The 19434-nt window shown below is 42.1% G+C and overlaps 1 protein-coding gene across 1 annotated transcript in view; it reads left to right on the forward strand.

Moving 5' to 3' along the window:
* LOC310861368 (uncharacterized protein) overlaps positions 1-19434 on the forward strand; it is a gene marked incomplete at both ends in the record, with an annotated part of 118259 nt that overhangs the window by 57624 nt on the left and 41201 nt on the right. Inside the window, one exon of the mRNA XM_083768788.1 lies at positions 236-540. Coding sequence (XP_083624914.1) covers positions 236-540 — 305 coding nt within the window. The remainder of the gene's footprint in view (positions 1-235; positions 541-19434) is intronic.

Consider the following 19434-nt stretch of genomic DNA (forward strand, 5'->3'; position numbering starts at 1 on the left):
TATTTGTATTGATGTGCCAATAATCTATACATCATCAAGACACCTTATTATCTACCACAAAACTGGACACATTGGAGCCTTTCCTAATATTGACCGAGACTTGATGAATGTCAGGCCAAACCGGCCAAACCCAAACCGTGTTTTGTCTTCCTGTGGGATTACTGTGGGATTAGTAATACTCCACTTGGACAGCTTTGCTTAGTTTGTCTCTCTTTGCCTATTCTTCTTCCTCTAGTATTGAGACCTTTGCACCTAGAATCCCATGGCAGGACACATTAAAGGCAATCCAGAGAGCCTTCAAAGTCTGGAAGGATGTCAGTCCGTTCGCCTTTGAGTATATTCCCTACAGGGACATCCATAATGGCCACCGCGATGAGGAAGAAGTCGACATCATGATCGCCTTCTACGCGGGTCCTCACAAAGGCCATGACTTTATATCATCGGACACGTCACATGCCTCCACCCCCATGCGTGGGAGGAGTGTTTTTGTGCACTTCAACTTAGACAAGCAATGGAGCGTCGCCAACCAGAATGTGACAGGTAAGAGATGGTGTCACTTGGACACAAAGTGAGTTTTGCGCTATAGAGACAACCGGAATTAGTTGAAGGGGCTTTTGTTCATTTGTTACAATTAACAGGACACTTTAACTTAAATGAAGTGAGATTTAACATCAATGAGTGCTTAGTTGTTTTAAAGATGTTTTTAGTTCAGCTGTAATGCTACAGAACAGTGCATGGTGCACAACTTACATCTCATTAATTGCATTCCTTTTGTATGGATGCAAACAAATAAAAAACACATCATTACTTTGCAAACTAACTAAACTAACTTATCAACAATAAGATGACTACTCTGCAGTATTCTTCCTGGTTTATATTAACCGATTACATGCTGCCACCAGATGGCTCCACTGGGAGCAGTTTCATGAAAATGCTCCTCTTTACAGCCACACTTTAGAAGTTTGGAGCCGTAAGTGATCGTGTGATGAGTAGGCATACAACGATGCACTCAACTCACGATCCGATTCGTATCACGATATGAGGTTCACGATACGATTTTTCACGATATTTTTAAACAAAGAATATTACCGCTTTTTAATTTTTTATAAATTATTTATTATTATTATTGTTTATCTTCCCCCAAGCTTTTTTCACATTTTCTATTTAACTACATTGCAAAAGAAGTAGCATTACTTTTGACAGTGCAGAAACATAATTGCCTTCCTTGATGTATTAATGAGCATCACCTGGGCACAGTCACAGACACACAGCTCCCCTCTACAGTGCTCTACTACTGAAAGTAGTGTCATTTCTCTCCAAAAACACTTGAATATGATGGAATATGATTAAACCTCACATTTCATATCACAAACACCATAATTCAAATACAAAACAAATGCAATAAATCGATTCGTATCGTCGGGATTGATATAGATATATATCGATATACGATATATGGTTACATGCCTAGTGATGAGTCATAGCTAGACTCATATTCAGGCCTACCAACTCTCACGCAATCAGCGTGAGACTCACGCATGAGACGTCTTTCACACGCACTCACGCCACACCCACCATTTCTCACGCACTGTCTACGTCTTTCACACGCACTCACGCCACACACACCATTTCTCACGCACTGCCGCGCATGGTTCTAGGAAATGGGCCAAGCACCCGCCCTATCTGCATCTGATTGGCTGAATGGGGGGGGAAAGGACCGTCCTTTCCTGTCGCTTATGCTGAGAGCGTCAAATCGGATCGCTTGGAGGCGCGCCCCGCGAAAATGTATGCTTAAAAGCAGGAAGTAAACTAGTTACTAGTACACGGTGACTCAGCACAGAGCACCAAGCAGCAGCAGCAGAGGTACGCAGAGACTAAAAACATCACATTATTGATGAGAGAACTTGAGAAGACAGACTCGGACTCCACAATAAGTGTCAAGTGAGTATCTATTCTAGTATTATTTATCAGCAAGCAATAGCATGCAATTCAGCAGTCTTGAACAGTTGAACTAGTCGTTATTGCTGGTGGCGAGTGAAGACAGCCTCGACACACGTGTGCCACTGTGCCTTCATCAACTCGCCATGATGTTGAAAAAATAGCCTAATAATTTGTTCTAATCTACACCAAAATAAAACCTTCTGACATTATTCAATAGTCCAACTGTAACAAGTAACAACTGCCAATTGTTGTAAACTGCATGCATTCTATACATTTCTATAAATACATATTTTTGTGGTTAGTTTGCACAAATTGCACTCTTTTCAGACAAGCCATCTGTTCTTTTAGCTGTGATCACAATAAACGGTACAACTTAAGGCAAGGCTGATATTTTTGGCCAACATTAGCTAATACACATCTTAATTTGAATCCACAAGGTATGCCCTCAAAAAGAAAGGCTGTCCCAGCAGCAGGGCAGAAAAAGTTGTCCTTCTTTTCTCCACCACAACCCAAGAAAAGTGCCACTCAGACAGAAGGTACAGTATCAGTACATTTGATCTTATTAGCCTTTTTTCCCAAGCAATGTTGTACTGATGTTGCTACTGCTCCTATATAAATTATTAATGTCAGGCTTGCTTCTTACAATCCAGAACAGCACCAGGTGGAACATGAAGATGATGAGCCAGATTCCGATTCAGAAGGTATGATATCTGACTGTAATGGTAATGCATTCTTTTTGCACTTTTTCTATTGTACTGCACTGTTGTTGCTTGCTAGTGATGATCCTTTGTTTTCTTACATACTGCAGAACAGCCAGAACGGCAACATGTTGACCAAGAGCCAGAACAATCAGAAGGTACAGTGCCTGTACATAATGGTTAATTTGGTTATGCCATGTCTTATTGTTACTGCTGTTACATATATGCATATATTCCTGCTTATTGTAAATGCAACCTTTTTGATAGGTGAGTCAGTGTAGCCAGGTTAAAGCAGCTTTCATTTTGTAACGTTTACTTTCTGAGTTTGCTAAGCAAGCCAGTGTTTCTATATTTAAAGGTTAGGTGACAAAAGAGCCTATAAAAGGCCAATAATAGAACAAACTTCACTTTTACCACCGTTTGTAATATGCTGCTATAATTCTTGAGGCTTTGTCTCCTTACATCCATAAAGAACATGCAGCACAATCTGATCAGGAAGAACAGGCAGAGGATCAGCAAGAAGGTATACCATCCGTACGGTTATGCCTTATTTTGCACCTATTGCATTGCATTGATACTATTTAAAAACATGAGCCTTACTTTTATTATTGTTAGGTTACTGTTGTGGTGTTTGTTGCCAGGTTGTTGTTGTTTTGTTTTTTTTACACCTCACACAGTTGCATTTTACCACTTGTATAAGTAGTGACAAATACACCTTCTTGAATCAGAACAAGAGGCAGAACGCCAACAGCCAGGACAGGGGCGGAAAGGCAAAGCCTTGAGTGGAGCTGCAACATACAGGTGGGCTATTGTGTATTTGAAACTGGCTAAGAACTTTTTGACTGTCCGTGTCACTGTCTGTGAAAGCTATGCTCCACAAATACCATTTACTTTTACTTACCTACAGATGCAGCTTTAAGGAGGAGTGGACCAAAACATGGCCCTTCATTACAAGAGGAAGCCTGAACACACACTACTGGTGCTCTGTATGCCGTGTTGAAAATGGATGCTGTCACCAGGGTAGAGCAGATATTCAGCGCCATATCCAGTCAAAGGGGCATCAGGAAAAACAACGGGCACTTCAGTCCACAGCTTCACTTGACAGATTTTCGGTGCCGGTTGCCTCTGTCGGGGGGATGAGTGCTCAAGAGGCTAAGGTAAACTACAGTATACAGTATGTGTGCAGTGTATATCAAAGGGCTGTCTTTTGAAATGTTAACAGACTAAATGACACTCTTGCAGACAAGGAGAGCAGAAGTGAAGATGGCTGCAACCCTAGTTCTCCATAATGTCCCTCTAGCTGTAACTGACCATCTGGGGCCTCTCCTGAAGGAATGTTTCAAAGACTCCAAGACAGCCCAAGAATACAGGTGTGGTTTTGATAGTACAGTATATTATTTGACTAAATACACTCTCTGCATTCTGTGTATGTGTTTACCTTGCTTATTGGAAGTCACTCTGGATAAGGGCATCTGCTAAATGCTTAATGCTTAAATTGTAAACTGTAGGTGTGCCAGGACTAAAACGACAAGCATCATCAATGGAGCATTGGCACCACATTTCCTGGATGAGTTGGTGGTGAAAATGAAGGAACAACCATACACCCTCATTACAGATGGCTCCAATGACACCGGTATTTCCCAATCTGAAATATTGAATATTTTCTTCTCCATATTCTCTCACATACTTAAAAAAAATAGAAAGGGGGGATGTTAAGTGGTCTCACATGTTGCAATTGCAGGTCGAGAGAAGATGAACCCCTTGACTGTTCGGGTCTTTGATGGACATAAAGTAGCGCACCGCTTCCTTGGCATGTGTACCACAAGTGGGCCACGTTGTGGGACAGCGGAAGTCATCTTTACCAAGATGAATTCCACCTTGCAAGAGAAGGAGATACCATGGATGAACTGTGTTGCTCTGTCAATTGACAATGCTGCTGTCAACACAGGAGCACACAACTCTATCGCCTCCAGAATCCTGAATGAAAACCCCAACATCTACATCCATGGTTGCCCATGTCATATGGCGCACAACACAGCTAAAAAGGCTGGCCTGGGTTTTTTGGAGGTGAGTGGCTTAATTCAATGTTTTGTGCCTCTCCCCTTTGTTACAATATGAGCCAATTGCAACACTATAGTTGTGTACTTATTGGATCATACATGCTTTAACATAATGTTTATTGTCTGGTTCATTGTAGGTATCCAAATTCGATGTGGAGGACCTTATCGTTGATGTGGCGTTCTGGTTCAAACAAAGCACCAATCGAAAAGGATACTTGACGGGTAAGATCATTTAAAAATACCTATTCTCTTATTGAAACGCAATAGATTTGAATGCATACAAATATAAGCTTATGTTTGTCACAGAGTTTTGTGAGCTCCATGAAGCAGACTACATGGAAATCCTCCAGCATGTCTCCATCCGCTGGTTAAGTCTGGAGAAATGTGTCACCCGTATCCTGAGGCTATATCACCCGCTAGCCAGCTACTTCAAGTCTGCAGGTATAGCCAAATCTCTATCTCATAATGCATCTACTAACACTGTTTACTGTATACTTGTGATATGCACAGTCTTGTTTGCTTACTCTCATAGATGAGAAACAGCTGCGGTTCAGGAGACTCAAGGACTTATTCTGTGACCCCATGACAGAGGTGTACCTACTGTTTTACCAAGCAATCATACCAGTGTTCACCACATTCAACCTCCTCCTCCAGAGAGAGCAGCCATGTGTCTTCCTGTTACATGACGAGGTATAAAGAGTGTGATATGTTTCTGCTGTTGGATAATCTTGTTGCATTTCATACCCATAACCTTGTTATATATGATTTTCTTAATTGCTGTTTTGTAGATGAGGAACTTCATCCGCCAGCTCTGTTCAAGGTTCATGTTGCCTACAGAACTCCAGCGCCACCAAGAGCCTCTGAACATCGCCTTTGCAGAAAAGGAAAACCATTTGCCAGGTCAGTGTTTGAGTACCTGAATTTCATCAATACTGTTTTATCAATACTGTTTCATATAAGTGGAATTAGACTAGACTACAGAGTAAACTAATGGCATGTTGATTTGCATATTATGATTGTTGTTTTTGTTAACCTGATCTTGTACCATAACCATGTATCTATTAACAGGAAGAAAGTTCAATGTTGGGTTAACCACCAGGGCAAAGCTCAACAAGCTCCTTGCTGATGGAGATGTCACACAACGCAATGTGGATAAATTCCACAAAGCTGTTCTGTCGTTTCTCAACAATGCTGTCGAGTATGCCGTGAGAAAACTACCTCTACAAGAGCCAGTTCTGCTGCACGCCAAGTTTGTAGATGAACGGCAGAAGTTGGACTGTACTGTGGAGGATGCTCTGTACTTTGTTGAGAGGTTAGTATTTTACAGACATTTCTGCTTTTTGGCAAAAATCCCTTTAATTCTGTACTGACACTTTAACACTAGGGAAAGTAGTACCTCCAAGTGCAAGTGTAATAATCCATTTCTAAGTGGCTTATTACAAAAAAGTTTGTGTAAATGACCACATCTCAAAAACATGTAACTGTAACTCTGTTTTCTTTTCATTAGGTATCCCAACCTGCTTCCCTACCATGGGCCAGTGGAGCATGACCAGCTGGCCAATGAGTTTTTAGACTACCAGACCATTCCAGCGCTGCAGCAGGAGGACCCAGGGGATCTGATGGAGATGGGCAGCTTCTGGGCTGAGATGGCAACCAGAAAACACAAGGTAAGAATTATTCTTGCCTCATGTTCACAGTAATTCACAGTTCACAACTTGATTAAAGCCATATGCTAATGCTTTGAAAAATGAACTGCCAATTAATTTTAAAGGTGACTGGGGTATTCATGTTCCCGAGGCTCGCCACCATTGCCAAGCTGGTCCTGGTTCTACCCCACTCCAATGCAGATGCGGAGAGGGTGTTTTCAGTGGTGGGGTTGAACAAGACCAAGACCAGGAACAGCTTGGCCCTGGATGGAACCTTGTCGTCCATTATGGCCATAAAAATGGCTGACCTGGAGCCCTGCTTCAAGTGGGAGCCCTCCCAAAAGCTCCTCAAGGCTTCAAAGAAGGCCACAAGCACTTACAATATGGCACATAAGTCTTGAATGTATTTGTTAATGTTTTAAATATTTGTTAAAGTCTTGCTTGAATGTTTTATTTAATTTATTTGTTTACATTTGTGTGCTCCAAGTGGCAAATTTGTATTTGCAACAGTTACATGTAGCATTGAATGTGACTGTTGGTCACATTCATTTCAAGCACTTTGTCCCGTATTCAACATTCCTTTAAAGCACTTTTGTAAAACAGGCAGCTCCTTTAAAGCACTTTTGTAAAACGGGCAGCTCTATTAATGTGAAGAATGTTAAAGGCATGTTTTTTTGTTTTTGTTTACAGAACTCATTTGAGGCCAAAGGAACAAAATAAACATGCACAAACTGAGCCATGCTTTCTCTTGTCATGTGTGTGTGTGTACTTAACCTTTGCCCCACTGTAGAGCAGAAAGTACTCACTTTTTAATATCGGGGGGGGGGGGGGGGGGGGGGAGCATTTGAATAGGTACACTATTGTGATTCCTGTCTTTCAGCCTTGTTCTGTTGAGAGAATCTATTCAGTCTATTTTAAAAGTAGGAAAGATAGCATACATATTAGTTAATGTGTGACCACCTTCCTATTAGTTTGATAGTGGGTAATACATATTGTGTGTGTGGTGGTGACTGCCAACCAACTAATGCCCCCCATGCCAATCACTATGCAGAGAGGGAGCACAAGGGAGGTCAAGCTATTAGTCTAAATATAAAATCGTTAAAACAGGCCAAATAAACGTTAAAACGGGCCAAATCAACATTAAAAAAGGGCAAAATCTTTCCACCGCCGGCGGCGAACGCGTCGCCGCCGCCCTTTGGGCGGTGTCTACCTCAGTCTCACTCTTGCCATTTTCTGTAAGTTGGCAGCCCTGCTCATATTATTAAGCTCTAAATGTGGCCTTTCATCTGGACTAGCGCTGGCCTCCACGCTATGGCTGCTTCGACATGTATCGCATCGTGATCGAGACGAGGACCGCAGCGCAAAGCTGTGTTCAGTGCGAGACATGAGGCAGCCAGTGTGGAGGCTGACACCAGTCCAGTCCAGCCCATGGAACCTCTCCCTGAAGCTGTGTTCAGTGCGAGACATGAGGCAGCTAGCATGGAGGCTGACACCAGTCCAGTCCAGCCCATGGAACCTCTCCCTGAAGCTGCTACATTAGAGAGCCGGAGTGAGCTCCTTTAGTGGGGCTAATGTTATAGTCCCGAGTCCCGACTCCAAGTACTGTATGATGAAACATGAAACGTGACTGAACAAGCCATGTGAACCATGGCTAGTATAGTTACCAGCTAGCGCCCCTCAAAAACAACTAGAGGCAAAAACAGAAGCTAGTGGCTATCGCCCAGCCGCCCCTCAAAAACAATGTTTTATTGCTTAATCTTTTGTAGTCACTATTCATTGATTCACTGGCATACCTTTGAAAAAAATGTTTCTCACTGTTATTGTCTCCACCAGGCCGAAGGCATGGGGGGAGAGTATGTTTTGCACTCCGTCCGTCCGTGTGTCCGTCCGTCCGTGTGTGTGTCCGTGTGTCCGTCCGTCCGTGTGTGTGTGTGTGTCCGTGAGCAGCTAATCTCGGCCACCGTTAACCCGGTCGATGCCAAATTTTGCACACACACTCCCTGGATGCCAACGATGAACCTCTGCCCCAAACTTTCCAGAACGGCCTGTTATAGCGCCACCAGGAGGCCGCTTTGTGCAAAACAAGTTTTTGCACAGTACACCTACAGATTTTGTCCAAACATCACGCAAATTGGCAGAGGTGGGACAAAGTCCCTATGTTGCAAGTCCAAGTCAAGTCTCAAGTCTTTGCTCTCAAGTCAAGTCAAGTCTCAAGTCTTTGGCATTCAAGTCCCAAGCAAGTCCAAGTCCTGAACTTTTTGTTTCGAGTCCCAACCAAGTCCTAAGCATTTTGTTTCAAGTCCCAACCAAGTCCTTCCCTTTTTTTTCGAGTCCCAAACAAGTCCTAAGCATTTTGTTTCAAGTCCCAACCAAGTCCTTACCTTTTGTTTCGAGTCCCAAACAAGTCCCACCAAGACATAATACTAATTAATGATGTAAAGATTGTAAAGATTTACATATATCATGAGCATTTTCCACAATTCCACAACAATACTGTACTTTTCAATTTCCTCCGTGAGGACAGGGTTTAAAGCACCACTCTCTACAATGGGGTGGTTGTAGTTTGTCTCTCTGCTCTTCTATTGAGCCATTTACAGTAGATCATGTCAAAGGTCATGTCTCACCGAGACACAGTATCTGACACAAATTCAATGTTTCCCATGAGCAAGCAGGCTATTATTATTACAATGGTAAAATGTCATTACTTGCACTTCAAATCCAGGGTAGAAGAGGAATGTTACATAATGCCTCGATCCACTTTTTCCACTCCCGATCCGATACCAATCTAAAATCATCAAAACCGATCCGAATACCGATCCGATACCGATCCGATCCAGCACATATTTAAGTCGCTCTATGCTTTCCCAAATCTGTCAGCACACTTTTTTTATCTTTACCTTTTATTACAGATTTTATAGTCTGGAATGTTGTATCAGGATTGATCAAGTGATATTATTACTCAAAACAGAGAACAACACCTCCCCAGAATAATAGTCAACAAACAATAATAACAAACAAGTTCCACATGAGTAGGTTGAGAATAACTGACCCATTTCTTTTTTACCAACTTGAGCCTATACTTCAAATGTGGAAGTGTTCTAGTGACAAATTTATTTTATTGTATTTGTTATGTTGTGGGCATGGCAGAGACTGTTGTTACATGGCCTGGCCAAGAGGTGGCACAAGCATACCAGCAGTCAGTAGGAAGCGACCACCTCTTGGGGAGGAAGTCAGATGTAAGCTTGGTGCGGTGTGTATGATACATGTCTGTATTGCCTACGTGATAAATAAACAACCCGCATATTGACACAGTAACCTTGTGTGGAGTATTCCGTATTCAAGATACTACATATGGCGACGAGGACAAATCGGAAGAAGTTATCGGGTGACGGGAGATTGTTTGGTTGAGTACAAACACAGTTTATCGTTGTTTTTGATGGACACATGTCATCACAGTCATCGGAGGAGTACGAAGACAGTGTTGTGGTGGCGAGCGGCTCGGGGCCGGCGGTTGTGTCTGTGAAGATGGCTGGAACTGTGGGATCGGTGGCACATTTTGACAATAGTGTGCAGACGTGGGAGGAGTATCGTGAAATACTGGATGATTTTTTCATAGCGAATGACGTGACAAATGCTGAGAAGAAACGGGCTGTTTTGCTAAGCTGTGTGGGCGCACAGACATACACGTTGATGAGAAACTTGTTAAGTCCTGACCGCCCGGGAGAGCGGTCCTATGAAGAGTTGGTGAGGCTGCTGAGGGATCATTTCAACCCGAAACCGAGTGAAATAGTACAGAGGTGGAAGTTTAACTCCAGAGACAGGAGGCAAGGAGAATCTGTTGTGGAGTATGTGGCGGAGCTACGGAAGCTCGCGCAGGACTGCAATTTTGGAGAGACTCTCAAAATAATGTTGAGAGATCGCTTGGTTTGTGGAATCAACGAGGACAGTATTCAACGGAGGCTACTCTCAGAGCCGGATGGATTAACTTTTGACACTGATTTGAAGAAGGCGCAGGCAATGGAGGCGGCTAATAAGGACATTAAGGAGTTAAACAGCGCGCGGGAAAGTGCAAAATGGAGTCGCACTGTGGAGGGAACGGTGAACAAGGTGGCGGATGTCCGGCCGAAGCCGCCTGCCAAATATGGAAAGTGTTTCAGGTGTGGGGGAACTTCCCACTCGGCGAATGACTGTAGATTTGCGGAGGAAAAGTGTCATAATTGTGGAAAAATTTGACACATTCGGAGAGCCTGTAGGTCAAAGGCAGGTGAAAATGTGAGTGCTCAAAGTCATAACATGTGGGAAAAAAAAAGAAGAGAGAGGGAAATATGAGAAAAGGGCACATTTCATTCAGGAGGAAAGGGAGGATAGTAATGAGGAAGATGATGTTTTCACTGTATACAGCATACATAGTACAGAGGATGTAGTAACTGTGTACAATATTGAGCAGGAGATAATCATTCCACGAGAAGAACCCCTGAGACAGGAACTGAGGGTGAATGGAGCAACAGTGACTTATGAAGTAGACACAGGCTGTGGCTATACAATAATGTCAACAGGTGAATTTCAGAATTTGGGAAAGCAGGCCAGGCCACCCAAGTTGAAGCAGTGTAGAATCAACTTGAAAACGTACAGTGGACATCCAGTACCAGTGGTAGGAGCAGCTTATGTGAAAGTTGAGTACAAGGACAGGACAAAGTCATTACCAGTGGTAGTAGTCGACGGAGCAGGGCCTAGCCTGGTTGGGCGAGGGTGGATAAAAGCACTGGGGGTGGATTGGCAAAGGGTCAATGCAGTAACAGAACAGGATGTGAGAATACAAGACGTACTGATGAGACATGAGACAGTATTCAAAGAGGAGCTGGGGAAGCTGCAGGGATTTAAGGCAAAGATACACGTAGACAGTGAGGCCCAGCCCCGATTCTACAAACCCAGATCAGTGCCTTTTGCAATGAGACAAAAAGTGGAGGCAGAAATAGATAGGTTGCAGAAGGATAAAATAATAGAACCAGTGACCTTCTCAGAGTGGGCGGCACCCGTGGTGCCGGTGTTGAAGCCAGATGCCACAATTCGATTGTGTGGGGACTATAAATTGACTGTAAATAAGGTTTCATCACTTCAACAGTACCCCATTCCAAAGATGGAAGACATGTTTGCAACCCTAGGAGAAGGAGAGAAATACACTAAGTTAGATATGAGTCATGCATATCAACAGATAGTGTTAGATGAGGAATCTCGGAAATATGTCACAATAAATACACACAAAGGGCTCTTTGTGTACACCAGATTACCATTTGGGGTGAGTTCTAGTCCAGCTATTTTTCAGAGGACCATGGAGAGCGTGTTGAGGGGCATTCCTCAAGTCTCAATTTACTTGGATGACATAATTCTAACCGGAAAGAATGACCGAGAGCACCTGAGAATACTAGACAAGTATATTGACACAGTAACCTTGTGTGGAGTATTCCGTATTCAAGATACTACAGTATTCTATGCCTTTTTTTATCCATACTATTTATTATTATTATTATTATGCACATTGATCAGGTTTTTTTGTGTTGATACATTTATCAATAGCATAGGTAGGCTATACCACTCTAAGGGCTATACACATTCATTCTGAATATAGGTTTTGAAACTCATTTGCCCCAATACAGCAGCTGTGTTTTTATGGATCTATCAATGATCATCATTTAAATTTTAAGGACCCAGCAATTTGTATCTCTGGGACCCCAAATTACTATTTTGTATTTGTTTATATTGTAAAATCAATGTAAATTTAGAGTGTACAAATGGAACATATCATTTGGCTGGGAGTGGGCAGCACACTGTCACTGTCTGTCCGTGACAATGTAACTAGTGACGTCCGTTTATTTAAGCATTGGTTAGCACTTAAGCAGTTATTAGCATCATAGCATGGTCTGTCACATAAGTATTGACAAACAGCGGTCATATTTGTCAACCAAAACTGTTGGGGACTGTGGGGAGATATCATTTTAAGAACATGAGCATGTCGTCATGCTCAGCTGTCAGCTTGTTGCGCTGGTCCGTCTCTCTCGTCTAAGATGTTGACGCTAATCAATGCTAAAGATTAGCTTGCATGGAGCTAAGGCTGAAACTTTGCTGCTGTAGTTGCCACGGTGGCGAATCCATTTTTGCACTCGGCTGTTGGGTCTTTTTTGTTTTATAATATATAATACTCCCATAAGGGAGCGGCTGTCAGTGCTGCTTTCTCCACACTGAGTAGCAGCGCGCAGTAATGGCTAGTGGCTAGCCTAGCAGCCTGCACTGTGCAAGACTGCCACTGTGAAGTGTGACTGGGGCTGCCAATGCTAGCCTGGTTAAAAAAACAGACTAATATCGCACGGACCGCGGGATATTAGTCTGGGGAGGCTCAGCTTGGATTTCATTTCCAGGGGAGCGGGTTGAAACATTTTCTCTTTGACGCAATTGGTCAGAGCTACTGTCAGTCAAAGGTCTCAAGCATTGAAAGTCACTGTACCAAAGCCTTCCCATATTGCATACCGTGTCCCGATTGGCCGCCCCATTTCTCTGGTGTAGGAAATGGGCGTACAATTGAGCCTCTCCAGACCGTAATCCGCCGGCAGGCAATTCATTTTTGCCAACGGCTGATTCGGTCTGGTTTATTAACCAGGCTATGCCAATGCCTCTGTAGCGCAACACTGCTGGAGGAATAAAGTCCTGGAGTGAAGTACTGGAATGGCTTGCAGTGCTTTTCGCTGTAGTGACTGTAGTCCGATCCGATCCAGATCACGTTTTTTGGCTGATATCGACCAGATATCCGATCCGCGGCATCCCTTTATATACCAATACCAAACCATTTTACATGTCATACAAAAGATAATCAGATGCTGTAAGGTATTAAGTGACTTGAAAATGTTCAAGTCAAGAGGGCTCAAGTCAAGTCAAGTCTCAAGTCCTTGGCATTCAAGTCAAGTCAAGTCTCAAGTCTTTGGCATTCAAGTCCCAAGCAAGTCCAAGTCTATTTTTGATTTGATCAAGCAAGTCTAAAGTCATCAAAATCGGGACTCGAGTCCAAGTCGAGTCTCGAGTCCAAGTCCCCACCTCTGCAAATTGGTACACAGTCTCTCTAGAGCCATTCAACGAAACCGGTCTTTCAGATTTCTCAGACTCCATCCTGATTGGTTAAGATTGGCTTCCAAAGTTCACAGGAGTGCTCAGTTTCAAACAAAATGCTGCAAATCATGAACACATCGCGTGATTTCCGTGAAATTGTGCACCCACATTCCCACTAGGCCGAGGACGAAATGCCACATGAACAATTTCAACTCAGCCTCAAGGTGGCGCTATAACTGGCCGAAAAGTGTTTTTACCTCTAACTGCACGGATCTGTGGATAACTTTGTATGCCAACTCCCTAGAGGCCAATAGGCCGTGTTGTGAGGTCCCTTTTCGTTCAGGTCCGTTCCCACGGAAGGGGGACTACACAATTTTTTCTCCATAAAAGAGATTTATAGGTAGACAGTCTAAATAAAAAAGTTCTACTCGTCCGACGCTGCAGTTATTTTATAATCCGCGATCTAAAACGGGACTATTTCTTACAAGGCGTAATAATATGTGCAAGGGGAGTGGTGTGGTTTTGGTCACGTGGACCAATCGCGTAGCCGCTTTATTCCCTTGAGTATGCGCGTAACGTCTTCGTATGCGGAAGAACTTTTTGTTGTCCATAGCAACCTAGCAACTCACTGTTGCGACGCTGTTTTCATTCTCTAAACTGGGAAAATGGGAAAGAGCCGTTGTGCGATTGACTGTACAAACAGATTAAAAAAGAACTCGGAGCTATCCTTTTACAGACTGCCGAAATGTAAAGAAAAAAGAAGTAAATGGATCGCTGCACTTCGCCGATGTAGTCATGTTTCAGGGCTACATGGATTTGGGGGTGCCACTTTCACTTTGTGTCAGGTATGTTGCTTTTTTTGTAAAACCATACGTTCAATGTAAAAGGGCCTTTTCACACAATGTCCCGTTTTAAACGAACCTAACGGAGTTCTCTTCTTGTGGACCAATTAGTGGATTAACATAGTCCGTTACCCGGAAAGAGATCTGGTCAGGAGTAATTACTCATCAACATGTTACGTGAGTCCGTGGAAAGACTTTAATGTTAATGTTCTTATTGATCAACACACCCTGCAGTTACTGAATGTTAAGTCTCCATGGTTTCCCTCAGAATATCGTATGACACTGATTTATATGACACATTAAGAGTCCACTGATAACCACTACAGTGGTTTAATATCAAACTTTTTTTGTTTGTTTTTTTCAAGGACCCACATAACGTTTGATTGTTATTGCACAAATGGACTTACTCTGAGAGTGTACGAATGGAACCAAATGGACCCATAGTGTCAGAGTTACAGACCTGCATGTGTCCATTTGTACACTCAGGCTGTAAGGGTCCATTTGGTTCCATCTCTCAGAGTTACAGACCTGTAAGGTCCATTTGGTTCCTAAGAAGGGTCCATTTGGGGTCCAATGGGGTCCATTGGTTCCATTTGTACACAGTTACAGACATGCAGGCTAATCCTCTCTCACTCTAATGCCAGACTGGCATTAGAGTGAGACACTGGCATTTCCAGTGTGTGCCAGTGGTCACCCTTAGCACCCGTGGTTAAAGCTGCCTACCCCTGCTCTACACCAACAATGTTGTGAGCTTGTAGATCTGCTATTTTCTGCAAATGTTCCCTCCAGAATAGGGATGCTATTGTTCCAGTGGTTAATGTAAAAAAATAATCTCACAATGATTTGGCAGCCCCGTCCCGGATGAGTTTGTTTTGAGGCTGATGTCTGAAACAGGACATATGTGAAAACACCCCATATATGTAAACAAATTAATATCATATTTCTAGTAAATGTTTTTGTTGTTTTTGTTATTTAAGGGGAAAAGAGTGATGATCCTCTACATCCTGACTACGTGCCAAGGTTATTTGGTTTCACCTCCATCACTGATCGAAGTACAGCAGAGGTACAGACTGTTGTTGAAGTCCCAGGCATTGGGGTCCAGACAGAGGAAACACAAAATGACATTGCCTCATTACATGAACAGATTAAATCTTTAAATGCTGAATGTCAATCACTTAGGGATAAAGTCAACAAATTAGAAAGTGAGTTGAAACATCGTACTCTTGATCCTTCAGAATTTGATGACAGCAAAATTAAATTCTTCACAGGACTTTCATGTTGTTGTTCAATTTTGTGTCACCAAGTTTACCACCTCCTGCAAAACAGTCACTTAGTGATACTCAGAGACTTCTGCTTACACTGAGGAAGCTGCGCCTCAATCTGTCTGAGGAACTTTTAGGTTACCTCTTTGGCATTCTTCGAGTCAACTGAGGTAAGCCAAGCAGGTTCATCTTGGCAGCAGTTTTAACCTTGACCAGTCAACTTTCAACACACTGAGCAAATATGTGTGCTACCTGTATGGCCAATCATCTGCCAAAAACGTGAATGATGCAAGGTACAAATCATTCTGTACGGCATCATCAGCTTTGCCAGAACTGTACATTCCCCCAACAAGTGATGCTCTCCACCAACATTGCAAAAGGGCAAACTACCAAGCAGCAGTGATGAGACGTTCTCTGACTAGTAGGATGTGTGCTCCTTCACCCATTGGCAGTGGATGGGTCATGGAGGATGGGGAGTTAACAGTACAATGGATGACTAGAAATCCTGCCCCTGATAGTGTGTTGCAGGTAGTCCACTGTAATTGCAAAAAAAGCAAATGTGAGACTGAAAGATGTTCATGTATGTCTGCAAAACTGTTTTGCACTGATTTATGTCACTGCCAGGACTGTGAAAATGTGTCAAAGGAAACAGAAGAAAGAGGTAGGCCTACATGGGATGATGACTCTGATGAAAGTGATAGGGATGAGTAACCCAACATGTTACCATGTAGGCCTACTACTTTTTTTTTTCAACAATTATTATGCATTTGTATGTTATTTTGTATTTTCAATTTTCATATATTTCCTTGGCCGGGGGGGTGGATGTACAGATGACAGATGCTGTGACCCTTTGCTGTGACCCACTTGTAAATAAATAAATGTTTCATACCATATGTTGTAATAATTCTGACCTCTACTACTTTAATTCTTAGTCTTGTCCATTTGTTGCATTATTCCAATTTAGGGGGCGTGGTAACATTTTGATAGATTTTCTGCCATGTTGGTCCAAGGTGCCCTGATTTTCTTTTCTACCTTTCATTACACATTAGGATGAGACATTTTCTATGTATGAAACATAAGCTCTTGACACAATTTACTGTGTAGGTTTCATTGTACTGTGTGGCAAACACTTAAGTTGAAGCATATTCTTTAACAAATATGCTACATTTCATGATATAAATTCACATATGACTGAGTAAACTAAAGGCACCAATACTTATGTCAGATGTTATGTATATGCATTTGACATTTGAGAAAAATGTCTATATGGCTATAAAAAAAAAACAGCAGGTTTTTATGAGTAGAACTTTTTACCCAAAGTCTAGAAGGGTATTATCTATGAAAAAATGCATTGAATGCGTAGTTCGCTTGACATGGGAACGAAACTCATTTTCTAAGCACTTTTTCATGGGTCCCAACACGGCCTACAAGGAAAAACCTTTGCCTGGAATTTTTCACATCTGCTCTTTATAGCGCCACCAGGAGGCCGACATATGTAAAACACATTTTCTATTATTACTCCTTCAGATTTTATCCAAATTTCACGCAAATCGGTACACAGGATCTCCATAGTCATGTGATCAAGACATTTCTCATATTCCATCCTGATTGGCCACGATTGGCTCCTACAGTTTTCAGGAGTAGCCCGCTTTGTACAAATCGCCACAACTCCTCAACGCAGTGTCCGATTGCGATGAAACTGTGCACGCATATTCCCACTAGGCTGAGGAAGAAATGCTGAGGAAGAAACTTGACAGTTGCAATGTCCTACATTCCTATCCTGGTGGAGACCTGTGCCCAGAAGGGGAAGAGATTAATTAATTATAATGCCTCTAATTAAATTAACGTTTTTAATCGAGCAGCCTTATTATTTACTTTTTATTTTATTTAGTTACTTAGAGTAGAGCTTAACAATAATGTCATCTATCTCATCATCTTAAAGAAACATCTCAAAATGAAGTGAGGACATAAAACCCAAGGTTTATATTGTTGATGCTATTCTCATTAGTTATCAGTCAAATAAAAGTGACGTATTGCAGAGAAACAAGTGTTTTTCTTTACTAATCAAAACATTAGCCTAAATTAATGATCATACAGCGCTCTGTGCTGGAAATAGGAGGTTTTTTTAAATATCCATTGAATCGTATCGAAAATCGTATCGAATCAAATCGTGACCTTAACATCGAAAGTTGAATTTAATCGTGGATTTGGCGAATCGTGACAGTCCTAGTATTTTACTGTCTGTTAGCTGTTTACATTAGCATCCATCGTTGGCCTCCGGTGGCTCCCATGGTGTGACGTCATCGAATATCCAAAATATCCTCGTACGCACTGCGCACGCACTGTGTACGCACTACGCACTGCACACGCACTGTGCACGCTGTTACAACTCATATGTCTAGGGGTAAGATGAGTAGGCAACATAAGAAGGAGGAACAGGAAACCATGATCAAATGCGAGGTTTTATTATAATAGTATATATAATAAACCGTAATCAAAAGATATTTACAATAATGGCTCTTAAACAATCAAAAGAAAATACAATAAAGAAACAACGCCTTCCGAAGGGCGTTCGGAACAAATGGATTAAACAATATAAGGTAGTTTTCACAGTTAGAATAGCGGGTCGGAGGAAGACCATAGTGATGTTCCCCCCGACGAGCTGTCAGGCACAGACTGACTATGTAGGTAACGGTGCACCCATTGGCCCCTGGGTGACACGTGACCGGCAACCAATAAGGGAGGCAGGCATTGATCAGACGCCTGACTAGAGCCGGCCCCTCGTTATTGTCTCTGACAAGGTAAGGCCTTAAAAAAAAAAAACTTTGGTTTCCGATTGGCTGTCATTTTTGGGCTGAGTAGGTAGGGAATTTTTTTTATTTTTTTTTATTTTTTTTATTTTTCGTGGGAAGGATGGGTAGCAAGGAATTTTTTTTTTTTTTTTTCGTGGGAAGGATGGGTAGCAAGGATTTTTTTTCTTTTTTTTCCTACGGCAATGATGGATAGGCTTCTTTTTTAATAACTTCAATATTTGCCTGAAATACCATCTTTTAAATAATGAATGGTTCAAGTACACATAACACTGTATGCCTACAGCTAAACATTTGAAAACTTTGAATATAATGTCCACACACTGGTTGAATACTTTAGAGTTTTAATTCAACTCCAAACCAAAGTAAAGTGCTGCATCACTCACATACCAAAAATAAATACAAGTAATAAAGCTGAAACATGAACTTGTGTTTTGAAGCAGAGAGCTACTGGCTATCCCTGGACCAAACAAATTAACTTAAACCAACCAATGGCATGAGGAGTTGGAAAACCAAGAATACTGACTGGTGAATGAATTATACCAGGATTTGAAAATAATAAAACATTTTACCCCAGGGTATGAGATGAGCTCAATTCAGAATGAGGAGCTATAACAATTATGTCCATTCTAAATACTGATATACAGTATGCAGCTTAAAAGTGAATAGTGTTAGAACGGTGGTTGGTCAAACAGATTAGAACGGTGGTTGTTGAACTTGCTACCGCTGTCTGGCCTCTGGTTTGCGAACCAAATTAATTGCTTAGTGTTCAGCATCAAAGTATATAACTTAAGTTAACTTGCCATATGCTTAAATGTTCTATACGCCCATCGATTAATCCGCAATAGCTCGTTTTGGAAGCGTCTGGGCTTAACGAGACACTGCTGTCTCATTGAACCCAGCTGGGTGAATAACCTAAATCAACGTCACCACGGTAAATGCTCCATATAACTATGAAAGCGCTAATGTTAATGTTCACTGCATACACGTAATATAGTTGACCAAGCAATGTTACAGTCCACTGTAGGCTACAGCTATTTGGTTTCCAAATCGTAGCGCTGTAGACTACAGCAATTTAAT

Source organism: Protomyctophum parallelum (genome assembly GCF_964188405.1).
Source record: "Protomyctophum parallelum genome assembly, chromosome: 7".
NCBI classification, from domain to species: Eukaryota; Metazoa; Chordata; class Actinopteri; order Myctophiformes; family Myctophidae; genus Protomyctophum; species Protomyctophum parallelum.